At 32.6% G+C, this 27,498-nt stretch overlaps 3 protein-coding genes across 3 annotated transcripts; 1 reads left to right on the top strand and 2 right to left on the bottom strand.

Annotated features, from left to right (window-relative positions):
• Positions 1–665: 665 nt before the first annotated feature.
• LOC120071520 (snurportin-1 protein) lies at positions 666–6,315 on the top strand. Its single transcript, XM_039023843.2, has 7 exons — positions 666–1,151; positions 1,530–1,716; positions 1,794–2,044; positions 2,382–2,496; positions 2,734–2,826; positions 5,179–5,322; positions 5,547–6,315. Exons 1-7 carry the CDS (start codon positions 754–756, stop codon positions 5,655–5,657), a joined length of 1,299 nt encoding a protein of 432 aa, XP_038879771.2. The 5' UTR covers positions 666–753; the 3' UTR covers positions 5,658–6,315.
• Positions 6,316–7,354: 1,039 nt separating this feature from the next.
• On the bottom strand, positions 7,355–14,670 carry LOC120070654 (putative inactive purple acid phosphatase 27). The gene is made up of 12 exons (XM_039022486.2): positions 14,184–14,670; positions 13,307–13,398; positions 13,044–13,110; positions 12,803–12,925; positions 12,513–12,605; positions 12,056–12,185; positions 11,303–11,384; positions 11,082–11,214; positions 10,337–10,542; positions 10,116–10,241; positions 9,053–9,362; positions 7,355–7,924 (listed from the first exon to the last, which is right to left on the bottom strand). Exons 1-12 carry the CDS (start codon positions 14,376–14,378, stop codon positions 7,619–7,621), a joined length of 1,863 nt encoding a protein of 620 aa, XP_038878414.2. The 5' UTR covers positions 14,379–14,670; the 3' UTR covers positions 7,355–7,618.
• Positions 14,671–24,745: 10,075 nt separating this feature from the next.
• On the bottom strand, positions 24,746–26,304 carry LOC120071963 (F-box protein At1g67340-like). The gene is made up of 3 exons (XM_090311378.1): positions 25,954–26,304; positions 25,704–25,866; positions 24,746–25,587 (listed from the first exon to the last, which is right to left on the bottom strand). Exons 1-3 carry the CDS (start codon positions 26,103–26,105, stop codon positions 24,844–24,846), a joined length of 1,059 nt encoding a protein of 352 aa, XP_090167504.1. The 5' UTR covers positions 26,106–26,304; the 3' UTR covers positions 24,746–24,843.
• Between the last annotated feature and the right edge of the window lie 1,194 nt (positions 26,305–27,498).

Below are 27,498 nucleotides of genomic sequence, written 5' to 3'. Positions count from 1 at the left end.
TTTCATCTTCTTCACCCAGCCACCCCATCTTGGCTAGCTTTTAACGACCACCTTCACCAGTTGCTGATATTTTTTTGCTTGCACGCATGTTATCTGCTTTCATTTCTACTATGAACATCATTTTCAACAATGACGTTTTGGTGTCAAACGCAATCATACTTCCAATTCCTTCACATATTCACTTGCCAACAACAACTTTACCAGTAAATCAACTCTTTCTCATTTTAGAGGAAGTCCATTGTTGTATAGGTAGTGGAAACATTAAGGACCAAAATATTAAGGATCATATTGGGTGATTTTTAATTTTGTTTCCGAAATGTTTAGATACCATTTATTTGTGGTTCTAGAACCTCTAGATAGAGTGTATTTGTGGTAATTGTGTTATTTTTGAAGCAGTGCATCTTTACATTTTCGTTTAAACCTAATTTTGTTATTTGAGGGTAGTTTTGTCATTTATCAATTAGTATTTTTTATTATATAAATTCTTTTTTACTATTTTTATAATTTTAAAATTTTGTATCAATTTTTTTAAAATGAAACTTTAAAATTTGTTATTTTTCTTCTCAGTCATTTTATTTATTTATTTATTTTGAAACTATAGGTCGGTCATCTGAAATGGGGCCCAAAAGCCCAATAATGTTGAGGGCCCGATTATGGAATTTCATCCCGGGCGATTAATATACGAACGATTCGATATCACCGAAGCGAACTGGAAGACTGCTTTCATTTCGAACCACCACGAATTGCGGGAAGATGGCACCGCATGACGTTCGCCGTCCACACAAACGGCCGGCAATCTCCGATCAGCAAAAGCGGCGGGAACTTTCTCTGCAACGGCAACAGCAGAATCGCCGTGACGCTCAGCAACAAGCTCGTTCCTTAGCCTCTACGCTCCTCTCTCTCTCATCCTCATTCAACGAGTCTAGTACCTCCGAGCCGGTGCTGGAAATTGAACTAAACGAACTCGAATCAGAAACGGAATGTTCGCCGGAGCTCCTATCGGAGCGTGAATTTCACGAGCCTGGTCTGAAGGAGCTCGATGTTCGCCAGGCTTCGAAGCTTAAAGGTTCAGAGGCTCGTAAGTGGTTTTCGAAGCAACTGTTGCTTCCTGAGTGGATGATAGATGTTCCTGATCGACTTAGCGATGACTGGTTCTAATTCTTTTTCATCTCTCCGTTACTAGCTCTTTATGTTTATGTTTTCTTCTTCAAAATTCTCCGGTTGTTTCGTTCTCCTAATTGCGTGCTTGCATTCGAATTCAATTTTCTCCGGTTGTTTCGTTCTCACTCACTTCCGGTGCTTGGCCAATTGGAACGTCCCAAGCGAAATTTGGATTGCTCATTTTGTTTGTTTGCTTCAGTGTTTCGTATTCCTCGCCATAGATCAAACTTTCTGGTTGCACAATTGTCTTTTTCTGACATAAACAAGTATTCAGAAAACGAAAAAGAAAAAGATAGAAAATCTTGATCTCTCTGTCGAATGATTAAAGCTGAGAATGACGTTCCTACTATTCTTTGGATGTTATGTAGGTACGTATTTGCAAGGCCTTCCGGAAAACGATGCTTTGTTGTTTCTTCCAATGGAACAACTATCAGTAGGCTACGAAACGGATCAATTCTGCATCGTTTTCCTTCTGCTCTACCTAACGGAGCAAAGACAAAAAATGCCTCTGGATCCGGTCAAACATATTCTATTCTAGATTGTATATTTCATGAAGTAAGTTTCTCATGATTCTTATGTCATTTCGTAGTCCGCGTTTTTTACTGACAAGTGAAGGTTCGAATGTCCCATAGACAGATCAAACATACTACGTCATTGATATGATTTGTTGGCGGGGATATTCTCTTTATGATTGCACAGCCGAGTTTCGGTTCTTCTGGCTCAATTCTAAGCTTGTTGAAACTGGGGCTTGTGAACCACCTTCATACTATCACAAATACAAGTTCAGCTTGGTACCTGTATATACATGCGATCAAAATGGTCTCTATGCTGCTTATTCAGGAGCAACACCTTTTGTGAAGGATGGTTTATTATTTCACAACAAGTAAGATTTATCATCAAGAAAAGATTTATTACTTTGCGTGTTCTCCTTCTCCTGGTTCTAAATGAGGATTTAGTTTAAATTTATTTCATGTATAATTTCTCATTTTGTAAACCTCTGTGATCTCTTATTGGAATATTTTGAAACATGTGGTACACTCCTTATCTGTAGAATATACATATTTGACAATGTTCATATTATAATGTCATTATATTTATTCTTGATAATTGATACGCTCTGTGCTTCATATTAAGTTCTTCCTTCCATTTTGGGAATATTCTCTCTCTATGCTTACAGGGTGCAACTTCGTTGATCTCATTCTAAGTTGTCTTTGTTCTAGGCATTCCCATTACCAGCCAGGAAATACACCACTTGCATTGGTTTGGAAGGATGAGAACTGCAGTCAATATGTTATTGACACAGATAGTAATGGACAAGTTCCAAGCCAACAGCAGGTACTTTCCCTCTACATTTCCTGTTCCTTTTCTTTAAAGCAAAATATATATATATATATATATATATATATATTTGTTTATAACTTTGTTTTATCTTTCTTTTGCTCGTTCATTATTGATAGTGTTACTTCTGTAATAGAATCTAGTTAATTGCAGTGGTCTACAATCCATGACATGGATCTGCTCTCTTCTCTAATGTGGTTTATAATGCTATTTTTTCCCTGTCTGAATGATCAGCTGGTTTTGGAGCTACAAGGTGATGGAAAGGTGGCTACATCAGATGATCCTCCTGTGGACTTTGGATGCTTAGACGGTGACTTGATCAAAAAGGTTTTGTTGCTCTAAATTTATACCTTTCTTTGGATCATTAGTTTTGAAATTCAATGAAAAGTTCGATTTTCGTTTAAAAAAAAAAAACATTTGTTTATTACATGTTGCTTCCTTCGACTGCATTTTTGCTTGGAATGTGGTCTGTGTTTTTCGTCTTCTTTCTGTCCTCGTGTGTCTGTTGTGTAATTTGGCATGGTGCCATGTCTCCATATCGTAGTCTTAATGTTGTTTTTTGGGTATATATCAACTAAGGCATATGTCCTCGACTAAGAGGTTAAAGGTTTCTATCTCTAAACAGGAAAAGTGAAGTAATTTGCTTGTTAACACATTTCAATATGGGGGAGATCAAGAGTGTGCTTTTTGGTATGAGGGTTGTAAGTCTCCAACCCCACGGTTTTTTTATTGGCTTTCAAGTTGAACTTGCTCAAGGCATTTAAACAAATTTCTTGGGAGTATCAATGGACACGACTATATAGAGACTTGCATTTATCTCCGTTTGAAGGAGCCAAGTCTTTTAAATGTCATGGATTTTAGATCCACAAGCTTCATTGTCTATGGCTTTTTCTATGGGTGCGTGAATTCTTGATGAGGATCTTATTGTTGGCAGGAACAAATGGGAATTGCTTATGTGCCGACTTCTATAGCAAAACTAATGTTATGTAGGTATGAGGGGAATCTTTGTCTTAGAGTCAACCAGGCAGGTGTCTTAAAATCAAAATATATTGAAACATAAAAGGTAGAAGAACTACAAGATAACCCAAGTATTTAAGGTACCGAGAATCTCCCATTCTCTCAAGTATACCAGCTCAAGCCCTAATCCAATTAGTAATTTGCTACCTTCCTCCTTCCGCACTCCCTCTGACCTGAACTTCTTTTCTAAACATTCACCGAGGGCCGATTTGGTAGAGAATTTGGATTTTGTTTTATGTTTTTAGATTCATCGAGCCCAATTTTGGCAAACAACTTGGATTCTGTTTCTGAAAACTGTTTTCAGATTTTGTGATCAAAACAATGCAAATTTTGAAAATAACATTTTTATGTTTTCATTGTATCCATATTTTGAATTTTAAATTTTTAAATGCAAAATTATATTAAATAAAGTTATTAACATTTAGAAATACAATATGTTCTGTTTTACACTCATTTTTTTAAAAACATAATATGTATCATATAATATTACAAAATAAGAATTATATAATTTTTTAAACATAATCATATTCATATATAAATTAATGATAATTTATTGTAACTAAATATCAGTGGATAACTAAACTAGTTTTATGATTTATAAATATATAGTGTCAAGCACATTTTAAACAAATGTTTAAATTAGAATCCAATTTCTGAAGCTGTTATCAAATATCTGAAAACATGAAATACAACTGTGTTTCCATTCAATCTCTCGTTTTCAAATTTCCCTCTTCAAATTCTCCACCAAACAGGCCCTAATGTATCCCTAATATCCTAACAAGATTCCTAATTCTATCCTAATACAATTCCTGTCAAAGTGATGTTTTATTCCCTTTCTTTTAATTGTGGTGGATGACTGTCATATGTCTGAATTGATGGATGAAGATTTAATTATGGGTTTTGTGGTGAGGGGAGATAATGTCCTCTATTAAATTCTTTGCGGAGGATGCCTTTTTCTGTTCAGGGAAGGAAAATTATTTTCTTAATTTGAGTTGGGTCCTTCATTTCTGTTATGTGACCAAGCTTAGTAGGTAGGGTGTGAATGGTTTCCCGTGTGGTGTCTCTCTCTCTCCCTCTCCCTCTTTGTTTACATCTCATATTTGGATCTTCCTTTGTGCTATAGTCCGAGAGTCTTAGATTTTGTGAAAAAACTGCTTTTTCAATATCGATCCTGTTTCAATTACGTAGTTTTTTCCCCCCTATTTGTCTATTTGGCTCCCCTTCTACGATAGATTTTGTGAAGAAGTCTCTTCCACTTCCATTCTTTGTCCGCTGTGGCGTGTTATGTGCAAACAACCACTGAGGGGCTAGAATCACTTCTTTCAGTCGCTCTACTCTCCTTTTAAACTTTAGTTCAGGTTCTTACGGATGTTTGTAGTGTTGGCATTCTATGTTGATGTCCTTTTGCATATCCTCCTCTTTGACAAGACTTTTATGGTTAACTAGTTTATTTGATATGTCATGAGACATACTGTTGGGAAGGTTCAAAGGAGTGTCACAAGTATAGGAGGGGTTATGGAAGGAGACTTGTGGTTTAACTCACTTCAATGGCCTCCTTTGGGTCAATACCATGAGATTTGTGGTTCTGGGAGGAGATTTATTAAAAACATTTGAGTTTCCTTCTTTATCACCAAGTAAATAACTCAATTTCTTGAATTTCAGTTAGGGTTGTCTCCAGGCAATTTATTGCGATTCACCATTGGTGATGGAGGGTTGACCATTGTGGACGGGAGGATTCAGGGGGCAGATTTACAATATACTGGCAAGGTCAATCGAGCTCGAGCCTTTGCAGATAGTTACTCCAAGGTTAGAAATTGTGCTAAATATCATACTTGTAGGGTCAAATCATATTTACAAGAAATTAATTGACAATTAGTTTTATAATTGATAATTATTACTGTTTTGTTTTGTTTTTTTTTTTTTTTTTTAAACCATGGGTGTATCCAGCAGATCATAATTTTAGGTAGAATATCTGTACTTAGTTTCTGTTTACTTCTCTTTCTAGGCATTTATGGAAACCTCATATGCAGGTTATGTTTCAATACGCTGCTCGTCGCTCACCTTTAAAAATAGATGATCTATTAGCATCCATCAATTCATTGAATGATGGAGGAGGCCGTGATACTGAAATGGTTGGATAGTGGTTGATAACTCTCGGGACGGTGCTAGAAATTTTGCTGAGGGACAAAATTAGTTTTCCTTTGAAAATTTGTTTTCCTTTTAACTTTCTTTTTTATGGTCTAAATTGTGGCATCCTTCTTCGCTCTGCCAAATGCTTGGAAAATTTCTTTATTTTCCATGCCGATTGTAGCCGCTCTGCGTGCCCTCTGGTAAGAGACTGTTATGGCGCTTAATATTTTACGGCCTGTTGCCGACTAGCATTTCAACCGGGTTCAATATGCTGTATACTGTTGTCCATTATATAGCCAAGGAGGATCCTGCATGAAACTCGCGCAGTAAGAACTGGGCACGGTGTTATTAATCTTACTTCGATACTTGAACGTGTCAGAATTCATGGTATTCAACGTGGTTCAAGTTGAAACGTTGGTGAATCTTTCGCTGCAAACAACTCGGCTCCTTTTAGAGGTAATCCTTAACAGTGAACATTTGTAGATAGTTCATCGGATAATGTATTGTAAGTTGTGATTACTGTGACAAATTATTCAGAAGTTTTAATCTTAAATGAACAAGAAACCTTCCTAAGTTGTATCAATGTATCAATTTAAGCCATGAACTTCATGTATCAATTTGAACCCTAAATTAATAATTGTATCAATTTAAATCTTGAAGTTTTATAAATGTCAAGTTTAATCCTCCATTATATTTTACTTTGATATACTTACGAAAGTTTAGGGTTTAAATTGATATAATTATGAAGTTCAGAGTTTAAAGTATTACAATTATTAGTTGGAGTTTTAAATTGATACTACACAAAATCAGAATTTAAATTGATACAACTATTAGTTTAAGGATTAAATTGATATAACCTCCAAAACTAATGAGTGTAAATTGATATTTGTTCTTATTTTTTTTTTATTTTTTTCAAGACCCATCCTTGGAAATTAATTAGAACCAACGAAACTGTACTGAGTACATAAAATGAAAGTTAAGCATATGAATTGACCAGCTCCTTTTGCTTTTGTTTTTTGGTTTTTTTGGTTTTTTTTTAAAAAGGAACTTTCGGATTTTACTTCTCAAAATTTAATAACAATTATTTATTTGTTATTATTATTTATTTTTTAAAGTTTGTACGTAGATTATTAAGAAGATGATAATAAATAAGTATACTTTTCTAAGTCGTGTTTGGAATTGATTTGAAAAAGGTTAAAAATCCCTTAATCATTTTTAAACATGTTAAATCAATTTTGATTATATGAATATTGTCACTGCATTAAAAAGAAAAAGGTAAAATCAAATATTGAATATTGAATTGATTTTAAATGATTAAAAATATGTTTCCAAATAATTATGGTCTTGTTAAAATTCCTTTTCTTTAATCATGTTTAAAGTTACTATGAATTATACATCTAATCGTTTAAAATTATTTAATGCATTTTAAATACTATGAAAGTACATTTGAATTATGGAAAGCATTTTTTATTAACTTGAAAAATGATAAATTAAAACCATCTTAGAATCACTTTCAAATATGTCAGAAATAACACCCATGTTTAGACCATTGTTATTGTTTTATGTTTTGTGTACAACTCAGAAATGTTTTTAAGCAATCCAAACATCTCTAAATGAGAATATTTTCGAAATCCAAAAGGCAAAGGGCAAAGGGCAAACATCTCGAGTTCTTTTCCCCTAACCCATCCCCCATAATACACGTCTCCACTTAAATAGACTGAAATTTCACTCAGCTAAGAAAAAATGAGAACTTAGCCTATACATCAACTGTACTGAAGGAGTACATAAAAAATATAATTAAAAATTATTGAGATCACCTAATGAGGAGAGGGAGAGGGAGAGGGAGGGGGAGAATACTCCTGATGCAACCTAAACAAATGGGAAACCTGATTATTTTCTAAATAACATAAGACTACCATATTTCAGGGAGAGAATATATGCAAACCGAAGGTAAAATAGGAGAAATTGAAAATCAAGCAGCCAAAGTTGTGGGTTCACAACTGTCGGGAACGCAGGCCAAGACGTCTCTGTAGTCTCTTGAAATGGTAAAGGAATCATAAACCTTTCCGTCGCTGCTTCTCTTGTACTCGAAAAGCAGGGAGGAGCGGTTGAATGCTGTCAACTTGACGAAACCATAATCGAAGTCTCTGTAAATGCTCCATTTGGGGATGTCTTGGGTGAATGAGGATAAGTGGCTCCCTGCTCCACCAACCACTACGTGGATTGTGCCATTCATAATGCCTGAGTACTGAGTTTTTTCTGTATTCACGCATTGATGCTACACCACCATACAAATATAATATTTAATGAACAAAAGATATAACTAGATACGCTTAAAATAGAGACGTAAAATTGCAAGAGTTTTACATCGTAGGGGTTTTCTTTTTTAAAATCAAGGTGTAGATTCCTCGTAACTCATCTATATATTATTCCTTTGTTTAGCTTTTCACCTATCTAAAAACCTATAAATTGTCCAAATCTTACCATATTTTCAAATATAAGAATCATTAGACTTTCAGATAGAGATTTTGTATGTTTTGGAAATGATTTTGTCTCAATATTGATATTTTATAAATGTTTAAACTGATTTTTCAAATAATTAGTCGAGAGGTGATTCTTAACAAGTAATTGACTAGGAATTACTTTATCTCTTTGTTGAAATACTCAATTTGTCTTTATGTTTAATATTTTTTTTCCCTTTTTAATAATTTGATAATTCTAAAGTCACTTTAAAACTGAACATAATTATTTCAAATTATTTTTAAACACATGAAAATCAATTTTAAAAGGATGAGACCAAACATCAATATCCTTGTGTAAAAATAAATTTTACAAAATCGTATAATTAAATTTCTTTTTCTAAAATAACTATTTCAACCATCTCTCATGCACTTAATCTCTTGATGTTCTATTTTTGGAATCCAAATTTCTTAGTATTTCAATATATATTCTATTTAAATAATCATACGAAACTTAAAAGATTCAAAAATTTATTTTCAGAAAATTCTATATATATGTATATATACACACATTTTTTTTCTTTTTTAAACTAAAAAAATAGTTAAATTGACATGCGATATGCATAAGCAACTCCGAGGTCCATTGGTCAGATCCTTATCGTACCAAAGAAAAAAAATAGTGAAAAACTCTGAAAGCATATCTACTTTTAGAATCTTGTCATCATGGCGAAAATTTTAAAACCAGTAATTTTTTGTTCCTGCATTTGAAAATTGTCTAATATGTCTAGTGTTTTTAAAAAAGATAACACTCGATAAGATATTATAAATTTGATTCTTCTACCCGAAAAAAATATAAACAATCAATTAAATCTGCTTTTTTTTACGTTTTAAAATTTAGAGCCAGATCGAAAAACATTTTGTGAAAAAGCTTGGGAAAAGTGGTTTACCTGATAAACGGGACATGTTCTTTCGTAGTTGTGGACATGGCCATAGAAGGCAATATCGACCCTATACTTCTGCCAGAGTTTCTGAAGGCTTTCCCTTCCCATAGGTTCCTCGAATGAGCCCTGCGACGCATACCAATCGTTGGAAGAGTAGCCAAGCACACGATGAGCAGCAAATATCAGCCAAGGTTGTTTTTGTCTATCCGCCGATGCAAGGCATTGCTCTATGAATCTGTACTGTTCTGATCCCTCTCGCCAGTCATGTTCTGTATCAGCTATACAGAACCGGAACAATCCATAATCTGTCGAATACCTGATGATACCATAATACGTCAACAATTAAATGTTTCACAAATTGTATTACATGTTTATTTCTTTCTGTGTTGAAATTTAGTAAATTGTTCTCAGTATGATAGTTTTATGAATAGTGCTGAAACTGTCTATTCAATAGACACATTTCATTTATTATCTTGATTTTTGTCTTCGTTTGTATCAAGAAATATCAGGTAGTAATATAGTTAGATCCTGTTCGTCTTTTGGAATAGACAATTCAACAAAATTAAGAAACCTGATCGAATAATTAATGGCCGTCCGCTACACAATTGGTAATATGAAGACAGCAGAGGATGATAGTCTAAGTCCCGTTTGACAACCATTTTGTTTTTTATCTTTAGTTTTTGAAAATTAAGCATATTTCCTCTCTATTTCTCACAATGATTTACATTTTTCTTAAGTAAAATGGTTGAGTTAGCCAAATTCAGAACACAAAAATAAGTTTTCAAAAATTACTTTTTTCTAGTTTTCAAAATTGAGTTGCATTTTGAAAACAATGGTAAATAGTAGATGATAAACAAGAAATTTAGAGGTGGAAGGGGTATTTATAGGTTTAATTTTCAAAAAGTAAAAACCAAAAACCAAATAGTTACCAAACATGGCCTTACTAATCTAAAATGAATGGGAATGGGAGTCTCCTCTAAAACAAGTGCACAGTTAATTTGTTATGCAACTTGTAAAACTCAGCATTGAAATAGATTCATGAAATTATTTAAAAGATTTTTTGGCTTACCAGAACTTTGCTCTGTTTTCAGCAGGAAAATAGAACATGGTCTCCGCCGGAACTCCACACTCCCCACCTGAATCCATGTTTGCATAGAAGGACCCAGTATTTGGCCAGTCACGCTCATGGTTACCACTGCAGGAGTGAAATTGGAGAGGCTTAAGATTTATAAAAGTAAACGGTCCAAACAAATCACTCTAAGAAACAATCGAGTTATTGATATTGATAACCTTGCAACCATGTAGGGGACCCTAGATGCAATGGGCTCCACCTGTGCAGTAAATTGGTCCCACTCTGAGAGGTACCCATTTGCATAAGCTAGGTCTCCGATATGGAAAACAATGTCAATATTGTCCAAGTCTTTGATGAGCTGATCAGTGGTGTTCAATGCTCCAGGCTGATAGTTGCTATACTCATTTGAGCCATCGCGTTGTCCCTGAAAGTCATGGTTAGTATTACAAATCTTTTTCCAGTGCCTTGTTTGAAAGAGCTTATGTTCATGAGATTACCATTTCTCACAAACAGAGAGTGAGCAACTCAGAAAGTATTCAATATGGAAGGAGCTGTGCATTTGAATTCTCTGTTCTTATCAAGTTTGGATGATAATTACGTTATATCTTTATTATAGTTACTAGTGAAACACTGGCTAGTAAAATGGCAGAACAGTGAAGGATTAGGTTGTTCCTTTTCAAAAAATCATTTCTATGACAACCAATTTTCTTTGAATTAATCAAAATGTTAGCTTCCTCTCAAGGAGCTCAAATGTGAAGGCAGTTGTAGATCATCCTCTCAAGAAGATAGAGATCTATGAAGTCAATGCAAGAAATAAACATAGACCACGTAGAGGTGCCTAAATTAAGCTAATTAACTGAAGTTCAGAAGTTTCACTTTTGTTGAATTTCAAAATTTCCTTGTGAATTATAAACCTCATACTCATTTTGATTATAATCAATATAATTAAAAACTTCAGGGTACCTTCCCCATATCACCAAATATAATGACACGCTGTAGTGATTCTTCTCCAGGATGTGGTGATGACTTGAATGAATAACTCTTGCTCCAAATATATAATCCATTGAACAAGCGATGACCCATTCTGTACGTGTACCTGTAGAAACCACCGTGTCAATCCATAGTGCGCATGATCAAGAATTTAACAGTGGTTCAGACCAGTAGCTTCAACCATTGATACATACACAGTGTTTGGCCATAAGTTCTGTAAGAAACTCGTATGAAAGAAACCAGGATCACGCCAACCAACAGTTCGTGCAGGAGCATCTTTAATCAAAGAAAACGCCATCATTCAAGAAGTCAAGAATTCAAAACCAGTGTTCAGTCAGAATGAAAGACTAAAAATAATACAACCTGCAGAGTAATAATCTCACTAGAATCAAAGAAAGTCATCAATCCATTCTGAAAGAAGTCTTAACTACCTTTCTAAAAGAATTGTAAATACTCATGTCCTGATGAGACTATGAAATAAAGATATTGGTAGTGTTCTAAGAAACCACTTGGATGGAATTGGCAGCTCATTTCCAGGTTAATAGCCAAAAGCTCAAGGACACCAAGATGAAAAAATAAAAAAATTTACTAGTTGACTAATAAGGAGAGTCAGTTTTTAAGCGGCAAAAACTTCAACAAGGCAGCTACATAAAAACCTAGAGTGGCCAAGAGAAAGGTGATCTATCTGATCCAAAATTAATTCTCCAGTAACTTTGTGGTTAGTTGCAATTGTCCGGTACAAAAAATCAACTAGACTCAAATTACAAGTGGAAAGTAAATGCAAACACACACACACAGCCCCCCACAAATGTTGAAAAAAATGTCTGAAAAGTTTCAACTGACGGCTTGTATTTTTTTTTTTTTTTTTTTTTTTGTTTCAAGATAAATATTAAGTCGTTAACTTAGATGGTTCAGTCTAGCTAATGGGTTGCTCGAACTAATCATACCACACATGCTGTTCCTACTAAATGTCAGTGTGCCAGCTGGGGATCTTGTCTGTGGCTCCCCTTCTAGACCCCATTCAACAAATGGAGTAGCTTCACTTATATCGTACCCACTTGTCCAGGTTACTGTCATCTGCAAAAATCAAAAGACCATTGTTCTGCCGTTAAGCTACTTGAATCTTGCTAACAACTATAGAATATGTAATTTTCTCACGTATGTTGCCAGCAAGTAGGAGTGTCAGTTTTTAGACATTTGTTAACATAAGTTAGCAATGAATATCCAATTGTTTAAAGTTTTCAGAACAATTTCTGAACTATGAGCATGGTGATGTGGATAGAAAGGAAATCAGATTATGACAAGAAGTTTTCGAACTGCAGGCCATTATTGACCTTTTTGTGTCCCCATCAAACGTTTCCCACAATAAAATGAAAGGAAATATAAGGATAGTGATCAACTTACTTCATTCCATAGTTTTCCATGTGCAAGGCGAGGAAACAATGGTGTTTTAGGATTCTTAAATGATAAGGGATTTGAAACAGCAATAAGTTTGGGCTGCATATTCCAATCACTCCACATAGATTAGACTAGAAGATAAAATCAAACATCATAACATAGTTACATAGTTACATTGGACCCAAAATGATGGTAAACAAACTAAAGACAAAATTCTTTTTGAAAGATCAGAGTTGAAATAATTAAAGTGGACGAGGAATGAGAAGAAATAATGGAAGGTGGGAGAGAGAACGAACATTTGAAAGACCTCCTGAAAATAAAGCAAATGAGAAATCTGCTCGCTGATTGATCAACTGGAACCTCAAAGAAGCTTTTCCAGTCTTCACATATTTTGGATTTGAGTAGTTTGCATAATTGAACTAGAAAATAGATAGTTAGAGAAGAAATTTTTATCATTGTTTCATTCCAAACATTAAAAAGGCATGTATTGACTGACATTCACGCCAAGGTCAATATTACAAGTTAAATGCTGCACACCTTTATTGGGCTTGAGCAGATTAATGGAGTTTGAACCCTTTTATTTGAATTAGGACAGGCTGATGTGCTGCCACAAAGAAACAGAACTCTTTCAGTTTTTGTTACTACTTGTAACAAGTTTCACCATCATAGTGAGATCGTTATCAATGGATCAAAACTAAACAGGCTAAAGAAGAACATTATAAACTTTCACTTTTACTTACAATGATGCACATAACAAGATTTTAGTATACTAAATAACGGAATAAGAAGATGTCACATACTTGAACTTCGCAGGAGAAAACACTGCTATCCAATCATCGGCAGAGGGTTCAGGATGTATAAACTTGACAGTCACCCATGCAGTATCCTCGCCCTGAATATGCAATTGAAACAGAATCGACAAATAAACAATAACTCGGAGAGAAAATGTGGGAAGGAAATTTTATATAAGTCAACACAGGAAGTAAGAAGCAACTTATAAAGAATAAAAAAATAGTTAAGCAACTCATATCCCCGGTATCCCCGCCCAAGATATATAAAACTGAAACCGAATGAGTCAATGACCAAAGAACTCAGAAAGAAGGAATATCCCGGCAAAGCATAATCCGTATACTAATGATCAGTAACCATTTATTAATGATGCAGATGGAAAATCGGATGTGAAAAGAAGTGCCAGAATGTATTTTAAACTCATACACGAAAATTGAATTGTTTGGAAATATAAAAATCAAAACAAAAAGTAAGAACTACGAAGAATCTCAATAAACAATCAACGAATAATTAAGCAACGTTTGTCACCAGTATTAACGACCTGGAAACATTAAATTGAAACAGAATCAACAAATAAACAAGCATTTGAATCGAGAAAGTTGGAAGATCTCCGAAAAGCACATTCCAGCAACTGGCGTACACAGTAATCACTCCATGTCGATGCATATGAAAAATAAAATGAGACTAGGAGTAGCGGTTACGAATCTAGAACCATATAAATACAAGTAAACTGAATAGAATGAAGTAAATATTAGTCAAGGCGGAAACGGAAAGTACGAAGAATATTCAGAACTATCAAACTAACTAAGCAAAATCATACATGAGTCAGCGATTGCACAATAAAGAACAGGAAACACTATGAGACTGCTGCTGAGTGGAGATACTTACATTGAGGCCAAGAACAAGCGGCGAGGCTCTAATGGAGGCGGTATTTCGGAGTGTAAGAGTAGCCTTGTACACATCAATTTTGGAGAGTGGCTGGTTTTCATCGAGCCGAGTCTGGTAACTATGCGCGACGAAGGCGATAGAGAGGAGAACGAGAGTGATGAATCGAAGGTTTGGAATTGGAAAGCTCTCCGCCATGGCAGAAACTTGGTGGTTGACGATGATTGGGCGAATACAATAAAATTAAAGTGAGGCCATCGGATTTAACAAGGCGGGAGGCCGGGATCGAAGGAAGTAACGGCCGTTTGGATTCCTCAAAATCGTCTTTAGCCTTTTATAGTCAGTGTATGTGCACACGCTCTCTCTCGTTCTCAAGTCCCACAATTCAATTCGAGTCTCCATTTCCTTTCTAAATCTTTTGTTTGACTCTATCATCGCCAAGACGTTAGGACGCCGTGTACTTTGGCCATTCTCAAAAAATATCTTTTTCATCCTTTGTTTTGAAAAATAGCTATATTTGGCCTCTCCGATGTAGGGTGTTAAAAATACTCCATTACCCGAAAAATCAATCAATCCAATCCAATCCAATCTAATCTGTACGATTTGGGTTAGGTTATTAATTCATTTTGGTTAAATTGAAACTCAATCCAATGGTTATCAATTCATTTTGATTGAATTGGTTCAAATAAATAAAAAAAAATTTATGGATTGAGTTGATTCATGAATTCACATAATATAATCTAAAACAACCTGAATTTATTATTAATTTTAAAATATATTTTTTATTACTTATAACACAACCTAAATTTATTATAACACAATTATATATATATATATATATATATATATATATATATATATATATAAATAATTGTGTATATTTTTTATTATTTTAGTTTTATTTAATCTCAATATTTTTTAAATAATTTATTCTTCAACAACTAGTTTCTTTGCATTTTAGAAAGAAAAGTTCCACTATATAAATTGAAATTGAGTTGTTAATCTTAATTTAATATAAGAATATAATTATATTAGATTTTTACATATTTACGTTTAGCTTTTTTTAGAACAAAATTTAAAATAAATGATATGATTAACTCGAACCAACCCAACCCAAATATTTCATTGTTGGATTGGGTTGAGTCCGAAAAAATTTACTACCGAATAATTGGGTTGGGTCTAAAGAGTCTTTCAACCTAACCCAACCCATGAACCCCTCCTCTCCATGGCTGGATTTCCAAGAACATAATAAAAATTAAAAAAAATAAAAATAAAAACAAAAGTCTTTAAATCTCTTCTCTTTCTTATTTTCTCGTTTCTGAGCATGGACAAACTTTTAGAAAAACTGGGGGAAAAAAACCATTCGAAAATGTGTCCAATAATAAACATCCACTATATACTAAAATGATAAGGATGTTAAATACAAAATAAATTAATATATACTGCAACAGAAACCAAGTACAAGAACAAAGGATCATCAACATATTTATTTCTTTTATCAACCATGTTTTCTGTAATGGCAGTGGCAAATGGCTCGGGTGAAATCGGGGTCCCTGGTGAAAAGGGTGTTTGAACTAGAAGCTAACTTTTCTTTACTTATCTACTGTGCTTATTTACCATTTGGTGAAATTTATTTATTTACAATTCGAAATTGATTGGAAACATCGCCAGATTTCTTTATTTACCAATATTCAACTAGAAGATTTTTAGTTGAAAAAGAAGGTGAGAGGACAGAATATTAAAGATTTTCGGTTTTTCTTTTTCAATGTTTCTGGAAATTTATCGATAGAGAAATTTAATGACTTTTTCTTATCTGACAAACCTTTTTAACCCATTTTTAAAATTTCAAAAAATAAATTGACTAATTTTAAACTTTCAACTAAATACACTTATTCCTCAAAATTCATATTTTTCCTTTGTCGATTTTATTTACAAAACATGAGACTGATAACTCAATGAAACAAGCAATATTCATGTTTACTAATATTTAATAGCATGATTATCAATACATATTAGCGATGGTTGATAATAGTCTATCGATATTTATCATTGATAGACGATGATATTTTACTATATTTATAATTCTTTTTTCATTTTGCTATATTTGAAAACAAACCTATCTAATATATGATGTAATTGTCACATTAATTTTCCACGCATCTAAAAGGATCCTAATTAGTTTATTTACTAACTGAAACGTTAAATAGTTTATCATTTGCTGACATAACATTTTTAATATAAAAATTGCAATAATAATAATATAATTTAGAAAATAGAAAAAAGACCACCCTAACATTAGAAAAAAAACAACTTTAATGTAAAAATAATAACAATAATAGTAGTAATTAAAATATAATTAAAAAAATTATCCTTAATATAAATTTGCCAAGGTTGAGGTGAGCTTTCCCACTTTGATGCACACTCTTAGTGCAAAAAATCAATTGGTTAATTTAGATGACTTGAAGCTCAAGGCAACTACTTGCTTTGTGTCTCTATACTCTTGCTAAATTTCAAAGGCCCTTTTAGACACTTTTAAAAGGTTAGACACAAACCTAAGTTGTAAGTCTTATATATGATGTTGAGATTTTTTAGTATGGTTTTTTGTTTTTTATATTATTAGAGATAGTTGTCTTATTCAAATATGTGTCGTGATATTTTTTTATTTTTCTTATTTAGTCGATAGAGGCTTTTTTGCCTTTCTAAATACTACACCATCAAAGTCCACCGAAGAGTTGCACAAATCTAAAACCACAGAGTATCTAAATCGAATACTAAAAAAAGGGTCAGCTAGTGATGCCATTTTTTTTTTATTAATAGCCTCATCTTTGATAGCATAATGATACAAAATTAGTTGTTCAACAAATTTAGGAGAAAAAGTTGAATATCATAAAAATCAATAAGATTTTTGGCTAACAATTGATGTTAACTATAACATTTTGAACTTAAAATTATGAATCAACTAGTAATAAGTCATCTCAAATAGTGAAAATTTTTCATTGTTGTCTTTTATGATGCATCAAAATCATATTGTATAGTTCAACAATAATGTATGTGTACTTTTTTAGTGAAAGATTTAAATTTTTATACTTTGTATTTTTTTATATATAGGGTTAGGAAAAATCCTCATGAATACCTGTCTTGTTTGAGATAGGGAATTCTACGTTTGACTTAGGATGTGATCAAATTGGGACCCAAAATGGATCTTCGGTTGGGGATGGGAAGGTATTCCTGTCTGTCCTCGACTCCGATTCTATTCGGGATTTTTTTTATTACTTTTTAATATATATATATATAAACCACCCTAGGTTGGTCTAGTGGTAAATAAGGGAATGGAACATCCTCCGATAAAAGGTTAAGAGGTCGCAGATTCAATTCATGGTGGTCACTATCTAGACATAGACACTTATCTAAGATTTAATATCGTATGAGTTTTTTAGACACGGAAAAATTGTAATACCAGTTTGCAAAATTTTTCCTTTAATATAGAACTTTGCAAAATTGCAATACCAGTTTTTTCTTTTTGCCCTTCCTTTCATTAATTTATTAATTTATTGTTGTTTTATTTAAGGATTGAAAGACAGAGCATTATTAAGGACTAAAAAGAAAAGAAAATTTCTCTAGGTTTGTTTGAAAGCGTGTGGTGGATTTGGCTTGGGTCTCGCATGTGCAATCTCTAAATGCCACCGTCAAAGTAGCCTCTCCAATTTCGTTTTATTTGTCGCATATTCTACTTTTAATTGATGTCTTCCGTTTTAAATTACTATACTTAACCATTTTGTTTGTTTTTAGTTTTTGAAATTAACTCTATTTTATCTATATTTCTTATATTGATTTACATCTTTTTTTAAGTATAAAGATTGATTTTTTATTCAAATTCTAAAAATAAAAACTATTTTTTAATTTTTAAAATTTGGCGTAATTTTTTTTTAATATTAATAGAAAAGAGATAACAAATTGAGAAATTTAGAATTAGAAAGAGTGTCTATAGGCTTAATTCTAAAAAAAAAAAAAAGTTTAAAAATGGTTCTCAAACCACATCTAAATAAAAACGATACTCATAACTATAGATAAAAATGTATTTTTTTCCTATAAAATTTGAAATAGTTTATTTAAAAGAATTTTGAAATGAAAATTAGATAAATAAATTTTCCATGCGATATCATGTCATTGCTGCCATCTGCCGACAAATTAGGAGACTAGTCTACCAGCCGAATATTCGACACCATGTTAATGGGTAAAAAATGCATTAATTAATTAATTATATAAAATCAATGAATTCATGATATTTAGAGATGTCCATTTAACCTATGGACCATAGCCTCCCCTTGAATGGGACGAGAAATTCCCGATTAGATGGGAAATGGAAAAGGAGTGGGGAAGATCTTTTCCTTGTTAACTAAATGGAGACGAGGACGGGAATTACATTCCCCGACTTCGACCCCGACCCGCTCCGACGAATATATGTATTCAACTAACATATGACATATATATTATAACACATATCCATTATATATTTATAAAATTGATGTTACATCAATAATTATTTATTTTTTACCATTCATCTCAACTTTTTCATGCTTTAATACAGTTTTAAGACATGTATCTTTCATGACCTTGAATGTTATAATGTTTAAGTTGAAAGCTAAACTTGTAATATTTAAAATTTTAATAATTATAAGATTAAATTTTTATGTATATCTTTGCACATAAAACATTATTGTCTTTGTTAGAAAAATTTATAAATTTTTCTTCGAAAAGAATGCATTGGAAAAGACCCATTTGATTAATAAATTTTTATTAAGGTTGAGCATAAATAGTTGAAAAAAATAATTAATAGAAAAAAGAAATGGGAAAATTTTCCGCGGGGAATCCAATCCCCGTGAATTCCCAGGGTATTCCCGCCTCGATCCTCATGAGGAATTTCGCGGGATGGGGATTGAAATAGGCGGCGAAGATGGGGACGAGGAAGGCTTCTCTGTCCTTGCCCTGCCTCGTGGACATCTTTAATGGTATCCATCGGATAAACATTTATTAACTTTTTTAGGATAATTATTAATTTTTCAATAGAGAAATGTTCACATATAAAAAATATCAAATTGTTTATAAAAATAGTAAAAAAAAATATTGATAGACACTGATAGACTTCTATTAGCGTCTATCAAATAGTATCAATGATAGATTTTTATTAATTTTTATCATCGATAGACACGATTAGACCTCTATCACCTCTATAAAAAAAACTAAATTTTGTTATTTTCGATAAATAGTTTTTCTTATTTTTCTATCTTTGAAAATCCCCTTTTTGATATTGAAGGTTTGTTTTACTAAAAAAAAATATGTAAATTTCAAGACTACCATTGATTGAAATATAGTTCATTAGAGAAGCATCTATATCTTCTCTATTGGTGTACGACCTAAGATACACGTTGATTGGGTAAGGGGAAGATGCATAGTTTATAAGTAAAGATAACTACCTCCAATGGTAGAGACTTTTTTGGGTAAACCCAAGAGCAAAACCATGATAGCTTATGTCAGAATCGTTGTCCTTAGAGGTGTTCAAATAACCCAACGACCCGGACGACCCGAACTACTCAATCCAAAATGTAAAAGGTTGGGTTGGGTTGGGACGTGGGTTGGCTAAAAAAAAAATTCAGGCTGACCCAACCCAATCCGAAATTTTTGATCTTTTAATATATTGTTTAAAGTTTTATTATTTTGTATTGATTAATTTGTGATCTTTTAATATTTTTCTTTAATTTTTTTATGATATTTGTATGAGTTTAAAATTTGCAATAAATATCATAGATATTTAATATTTAGCATTTAAATTTTATGAGATTTTAGTTAATAGTATGTGTTGTATATAAATTTACGTATTTTTTTTTTTATAAAAAAGTTATAATTCGACAATCCAACCCAACTCCAATTTTAAGGGTTGGGTTAGAGACTTTATTTGAGTCATTTGGGTTACCAACCCAATCAACCCGAAATTTCTGGTTGGTCCAAAAAACATCCTCAATCCAATCCAAGTACAACCCTAAGTGGTATCAAAGTCATATCCCTTCTACTTAATCATATCGGTCTGTCTCAGTAACATAGTCGTTGTGTGATTCATGGTTGAGTTAATCGGAGAAACACCCTAATGAGACTAAAAATGTATTTTTCTAAAAAATGTTGATGTATCAATTATTTATTTTGTCACTCAAAATTTAAAACTAGCATGTTATTCTCTTATTTATTTAATTTGAAGAATTGATATCGTTAATTAAATATTTAGATTTAACAATATTATTGAATTTGTTTCTAAAAAAACAATGTTATTGAATAATTAAAAAAAAAACTCGCATAATCTAGTTACTAGAAATAAATTTTGATGGTTGTAAATTCAAAAAAAAAAAAAAAAAAAAAAAAAGAAGTCGATTTTTAGAATATTCGTGGAGAAAGTGAAAGAGAATATTGGGAGAACAAAGAAGAAAGAAAAAGAAAAGAGGCAGAAAGTGTGTTGCATGAATGGAGAAAATGAGAAGCTTGCACAAAGCTCTAGGTTGAAATTTGAAATGGCTAATATTCTATATTCCAATTGGACCGGTCCGAATTTTCATTTTGGATACGGTGAATTGTAAAAGTTTTGAATTTCCATTCCAAGAATAAAACTATATGACACCTCACCGTTTATTATTCTCTTTAAATGGTGAAAACAAAAATTATAATACTAAAGACACGTTTGAAACGTAGGGTAGCTTATTATAGTCTGTAGATTATAATACTATGTGTTATTATAATCTGTGATTGGTGTGCAGATTACTATTGTTTGATTTATAATAGTCCATATCTGCGATGCATATTATTTTAATTTGTGTTATAATAGTCTGTATTTGAAGTGCAAGTTATTATAATTTGAATTATAACTATACTTAGATTTGAATGTAAGTTATTTTAGACCGTGTGTAATTTTTTTTCCAATATTATTTTATTATAATACAAAAAATATGCATATGAAGTATCATATTTTGAAAATATAATTTAAACTATATGTTCCACCAATTTATCCAAAATTAATTGAATTTTAACTATGTCAAAAGTTAACCATTTTTGTCATTTTGGGAGATACTTTGGTCAATATTGATGAGAAAAAAAAAAAGAAAAAAGTACATTACATTATGATGTAATTCATGTGTTTCATATGTAGAGTTCTCTTTTTTGGAGGTATGAAAAAATGTAAAACAAAATAACTAACTCATAATTGCATGATTAAATATTGACCAGCAAGATTACATACCAAATTTACTACGAATTTAAATGCATAATTGAAAAAGTAGCCATTGTTCATTATCGTAAAGTAGTCCAAAACATAAGTTGATCAAACATTTTCTTTAAGGAGGAGGTTGCAATAGTCAAACTTCAAAGTTGTGGGAATATATAAGAAGCTCTTTGTTTCTTGCACATTGTGGAATATGATTTGCATAAGTTTCACCATTAATTGGTTATGCAATTCAGGAATATCTTTGAGTTGGTTAACGACTTCTGCATGTAGTTTGACCTCTGTTGCACGCTTCACTTTCGGCCATTATACAATCGCCTTCAACTGGTCATTTGGAAAGTCTATTTAATTTCGAACAATCTCTGTCGTTTCAGATTGATATCCACTTAGCTTCCTCTTAATTCCTCTCGAAACATTTCCTACTTCAGTGCTTCGACCAGTACGTGTTCTATGCATCTCATCCTGTGACATGTCCATTCCCTGACTAGACATCGTGGGGATGTTGGATCCTATGATTCACCAATGGGGACATTATCATTCATATGGTTTGGCACATTAGACCTAACGTCTGGATAGGTCTCTGATGGTGCTCCCGTAGCTCTATCCTTGTCGAAAACGTACGCCAGTTCATCATAGTATGAGAACTATTTGTGTAGAAGCCTTTTTGCTGTAGGATGACTCTGCATAAACAATAAAGTGGATGTTATGATCATGTTACCAATATTCGTAAAACAATTTAGACAAAATTGTACCTTCACCCATCCATCAAATATCTCCCACTTTGTTGTTATGCATTGGAATTTTTCATTCCAACCGAATCCACTGCAAGTTGGTACTCTCATTTTTGCGATCGCTTGTTAAGTTCCCTCCCCACCCCCCCCCCCCTCCCCCCCCCCCCCCCCTCCCCCCAAGGATTTGACCCAACAATCTATAGTTGACAATCCTTGGATATTGCAGTCGAGCAACTTCTCTATCATCATACATTGTAGTTGTGTCAAGTACCCAGGTCGAAACGTCCCATTATTCGACCTCTAACCACCAGATGTGACCAAGTCCATTAAGCACTCTACAAACTTAGCTTCTTCCTCTTTAGTCCAAGAATGTTTCGGGGCTCTAGAGGAACTTGACATTCTAGTGTATACATGTACACATTTTAATGGTAAATCAAACTATAAACCATTAAAAATTACAAGTAACTAATGAAGTGAAGTACAAAATATAGAAACCTAATGATAGTAAGAGTGATCCAAACCAAGTCATTTTCATAACACACGACAAATAAAAATAAGCGTTCTAATTGATCAAAGAAGCATAAAGACAATAATCATTACATAACTCCCATTCAGAAAGCATTTGTTCCATCAATTCATCCTTTTCCATTGGGTCCATTCATTTGAGCTCTCAATGTAATCGATCCCATTGCCCCTCGTTGTAGCAAAGTTGGAGTCAACCTCATCCAAATCCTCTGCCAGTTCATTGTTATTCATCTCCCTATTAACAAGATTGTGCAAAAGACAACACGCCATGATGGTTCGACATTGGATTTGTACTGGGTAGTATGATTGTCCTTGTAAGATTGTCCATATACCCTTCAACAACCTAAATGCTCTCTAATATAACACAGTTTCTAATTTCCAATGGGAAATTATGTGCGGTTTCTTTTTAAAGGTAAAGGTTGAAATCTAAATTCACTTTCATTTTATTTAATTTTAATTTTCAATTTTAATGAGTGTATTTTCAATAAATCTTAAATTTTGTCCCACTATTAATTTATTGTTTGATTTTTAAATTTTTGTTATATATTAGATTTTTATAAATTTTAAACCACATTCCCACATTATATTTCCTTGAATTAAAATTATTATTATTGTTGAACCAAATTCGGTTAAAATTAAGTTTGAGGAACTAAATTTAAGATTAATTGAAATTATAGGAACTAAAATTGAATAATGGAAAGTAAGGGAGAATTTCAACAAAATTCAAAGTATAAGAACCAAAAATATATTTTTGACAGTTTTATATAATAAATGGGTGATCATAGTTGGAAAAATAAAACAAAAGGAAATGAAATTTCATTTAATGAAAAATAATTGGAGTTCAATATTGTAAATGAAATACATAAATATGTCACATGAGCATAGCTCAAGTGACTCATAGCTTGAGATTAGAGATTAGATTATTTCACCCTAAATATTATAGAAAAAAAGGAAAGGATAATACTAGCATGTTAATACTCGAGTATAATTTCAAACTATATAAGTATCATTAAATATACAACCTTACTCAAATCTTAAACAAATCATAAGAGAGCAACAATCAAAATAAAAAATAAATTCAAGTTTTATATGCATGATAGAACATGAAAATTTCAAGTTTGGATTTTAAAATCCGTCGGTTACCTTACAATCACGGTCGCAGATCAATCTCCTAGTACCGGACCAACTTTTGAAGACCAAGAAGAAAAAATAGATTCTTTGCCCTTAAATTTTGGGTCAAATTTTTATTTCGTCATTAAATTTTAAAATCGTAAAATTTCAACTTTGATTTAAATTTTATTTCATCATAACTTTCAAGATTTATTCTTTAATAGTCACTCTCAATCTTTAAAAAAACATTTTGTTTCGACCGAATCCAAGATTTTTATACCACATTTGTTTTGTAATAATGTAAAGGTCATATCAAGAATTTCACTTCTTAAAATATAGATTCTGTACTCTTAAATGTCACTATTTGTTATAGTTTTTATATTATATAAATTATTAGTTTAGAAAACATTTAAAAATAATAAAAATGATATTCATTTAAGAAGAAATTCAAATTAATAAAAAAATTTATGTTATGTAAGTTGAAATTATATTAAATTCATTATAAATTAATAAATAAAAATTTTATAATAAATTTATGACATTTCCAACAAAAAATCATACAAAACAAATAATTATCCATTTATGTTTAGATATCTATAAAAATATTCTTACAAAATAAATTTGTTTATCTATCGAAGTCGTCATCTAATGATTCTTGTTATGCAGTTATAAAATTTAATTAAAATTTCAATTTATATAATATATATTTTTTTATCAATATTAAAAATAAATTAAATTTTCGATTCATGATTATGTTTATTAGTTAATAGACAATAATCGTAAATACTAAAGGTAAGTAATTAATAATAATAATAACGTGTAAATTTACGTATCAAAATGAAATAAACTCAAATGTAAGGATGAAATTTATAAGTTTTTGAAACTAAACGTCAAAATTTAGGTCGAAACTTGATAAAAGATTAGAAAGCAAAAGAGTATTTTCTGGGGGAAAAAAAGAGAAAAAGAAAATTAATTGTTTACGAAAAGCTATTTTTTTGTCCATAAATAAGCTCAAAATTACAGCGCTGTTATGATTTTATACAATACCCACGACGTTGGCGTCCTCAACCTCTTCTACAATATCAAACATGCCGCCGGCATTATTAGCATCCTCATTCCGCCACCGCTGAACGGCCGTACACTCCTCTTTGTGCCGGACTTTCCAGTCCTGCGCTTGGCATCCCCTTGAACAGTAATTTACTGTGCCACAAACTGAGCACCGTCGGAACTCGTGCGGCCGAGTCTCCGCCCGACCGCACCCACCGTGCGAGCAAAGTCTCAGCCCTTCACGCGCCGCTACTTCACCTTCCGACTCGAACCACTCTTTCAAAAACAGGTTCACTGGATGTGGCTCCGGCGCTGGAACGTTACAGCCAAAATCGCTAAGCAACGAACAACGCGTCGCCATCAAATCAGGGAGGTTGCCGAACTGGTGGTGGTGCTGTTGTTGCCACATATTCGAGGAGGAGAGTAGAACCGCCGCGAGCTCACGGGCGTTGGCTTGGATGAGGAGGCGGCGGCCTTCGTCGGAGTTCTGTTTCACACCGTAACCGTCTTGAAGGCAGTGACCGAGTTCGCGAAGTGCGTCTACATGGCCAAGAAAAGCGGCTCGAGCACAGAGCGCTACGCCTGCCTGAAGATCCTTGTCGCTCTTAGAGCCACCGCTGCCGTTGAATTGAATAACAGCGAGTGAGTACAGCGCCGGAGCGTGAGATTTAATCGCTGCTTTCGCCATTAAAGAAGCTCCACTCCCTCGATTCCTCAAACAATAAAATCGGATCTGCAGAGGGAAAAAAATACAGATATCATTATTCATCAATCCCCCTCCCTACTTCAATACAGAGTAACAATTTCTTCATCTTTTTCACAAAAAAGAACAGAAAAAGATAAACAAACCATTCCGAGCGTGTAACTCGCTTCCGAATTACCGGCGTCGACGCAGCGTTTGAGAAATCGGTGAGCAGAATCGCACCAGTTTTTCGTTCTCACTGCAAACGCCTTCGGTCCGGCCTTAGACAAAACCAAAGGATGAAGAACCAAGCGATTCAACCTCTTGCATCTGCAAAACCATCCGGAAAAAAACGAGAAATTTACAAACCAACAAAAAACAGAGGAAAAAAGAAAAAGAAAAGAAGCATGTAATTACGTCAAGAGAAGGTTGAGGAGGTCGGAAGGGGAGGAGACGGAGGAGGCGAGGCGGCAGAGGAGGTGTATAAGGAGATCGTCCGGCAAGACATCGAAGAGATCGGAATCTGCGGCAAATTTCCGGCATGTTACCGGCCTCTTGGTGCAAATCATGTTGAAGAGTTTCGTGGTTACATGCGTTGAGAGTAGAGAATTAGGAGTGTGGTACGGCGGCGTGCGGCGGCGTGTTGGCGTCTCTCTGGTATAGGAAATCGGAAATGGTAACCGTTCTGCTTCCTCTTTTTTAGAAATTGATTTTAATTTAATTTTAATTTTGTTTTCCTGTGCGTTCGGTAAAGACGAATTCCAACGGGGCGGTTTTTATATATACACACATCCACCACTTTCATTGCCTTGCGGGTGGGACCTCCACTTCCTATCACAATATAATATTTATTTCATTTCATTTCACTTTTTTAATTTTTGAAACGTAGAAAAACCCACTTTACATTTTGCTCCACCTTTTCTTTCTAACTATTAAGACTCATTAATGTTACACATCTTTTCTATAAAACTCATTATTATAGTTATCCCTAAGTTACAACTTTATTCTTCTAATTTGATAACATCTCCCTAAATAGTTTTTATGATTAAATTTTAACTTTTTTTTTTAAATACCAAATTTATGATTTAGCAATATATTTATTTTAAATCTAAGTAAATTAATAAAGCTCGTAATCATTTTATTTTTTGTTTTTATTTTTAAACATTAAATTTATGCTCACTATTTCCATATCCAAATTTATTTCTTTGTTATCTATTTTTCACCGATCGTTTAAAAAAGCAAGTCAAATTTTGAGAACTAAAAAAAACAGCTTTAAAAAAGTTGTTTTTGTGTTTTGAATTTGACTAAGAATTGAACCACTATACTTAAAAAAATACAAGTCATGCTAAGAAATATAAATGATATAGGCTCAATTTTAAAAAACAAAAAATAAAATAGTTACCAAACGGGACCTAATTCATCCGTTGATTCTATTAGTAGTTTTTTTTTCTTTTAATAATTTTTATGTGGGGTTTTGGTCTAATTTTACATATAATAAATTGTGTTATTAGTGAAGATAGTGTATATAAGTTTAGATTTTAATAACTAAAAATGAAATAATCAATTTATCATCTTTCATCTAGGTAAAGAAGATTTAATTTTTAACTTTGAATAATAATAAATAAATAAGATATAAACTTTATTGTTAATTGACTCCGTGTTACTTTGGTTATAGGAATGTTAAATTATACACAAATATCTTTAAATTTTGGTGTAAGTTGTAAATATGATGTTGACCTTTGAAAAGTTTTATTTTAACATTTTTAACTCTTAAATTGTTTTTTTAAAAAAATATTATTGAATTTTCCTTGAATTATCTTCCCCACCAAAAAAAACTCATTTTTTTATTTTTTTTTTTATTTTTAGTTCAATCAAAAACGCAGTTAACACACTTAGATTTTTAGTAAAAAATTTGAAATTATAACCATTAAATTATATCTATGTATTTAAATAGAAAATAGA

The sequence above is a fragment of the Benincasa hispida genome, chromosome 2, assembly GCF_027475165.1.
Source record: "Benincasa hispida cultivar pf3 chromosome 2, pf3_genome.v1.1, whole genome shotgun sequence".
NCBI classification, from domain to species: domain Eukaryota; kingdom Viridiplantae; phylum Streptophyta; class Magnoliopsida; order Cucurbitales; family Cucurbitaceae; genus Benincasa; species Benincasa hispida.
Note: the sequence above shows the minus strand (reverse complement) of the source record. Positions and strands in the feature narration are given on the sequence as shown.

Coding starts and splice junctions, on each gene's coding strand:
- LOC120071520 (XM_039023843.2), top strand. CDS start 754: ATGGCACCGCATGACGTTCGCCGTCCACACAAACGGCCGGCAATCTCC. Junction 2,045..2,381: donor GGTTTATTATTTCACAACAA/GTAAGATTTATC, acceptor TCTTTGTTCTAG/GCATTCCCATTACCAGCCAG. Junction 5,323..5,546: donor TTGCAGATAGTTACTCCAAG/GTTAGAAATTGT, acceptor CCTCATATGCAG/GTTATGTTTCAATACGCTGC.
- LOC120070654 (XM_039022486.2), bottom strand. CDS start 14,378: ATGGCGGAGAGCTTTCCAATTCCAAACCTTCGATTCATCACTCTCGTT. Junction 9,363..10,115: donor GAAAACAGAGCAAAGTTCTG/GTAAGCCAAAAA, acceptor TGGTATCATCAG/GTATTCGACAGATTATGGAT. Junction 7,925..9,052: donor GAACATGTCCCGTTTATCAG/GTAAACCACTTT, acceptor ATGGTGGTGTAG/CATCAATGCGTGAATACAGA.
- LOC120071963 (XM_090311378.1), bottom strand. CDS start 26,105: ATGATTTGCACCAAGAGGCCGGTAACATGCCGGAAATTTGCCGCAGAT. Junction 25,867..25,953: donor CTCCTCAACCTTCTCTTGAC/GTAATTACATGC, acceptor ATGGTTTTGCAG/ATGCAAGAGGTTGAATCGCT. Junction 25,588..25,703: donor CGAGTTACACGCTCGGAATG/GTTTGTTTATCT, acceptor TTCCCTCTGCAG/ATCCGATTTTATTGTTTGAG.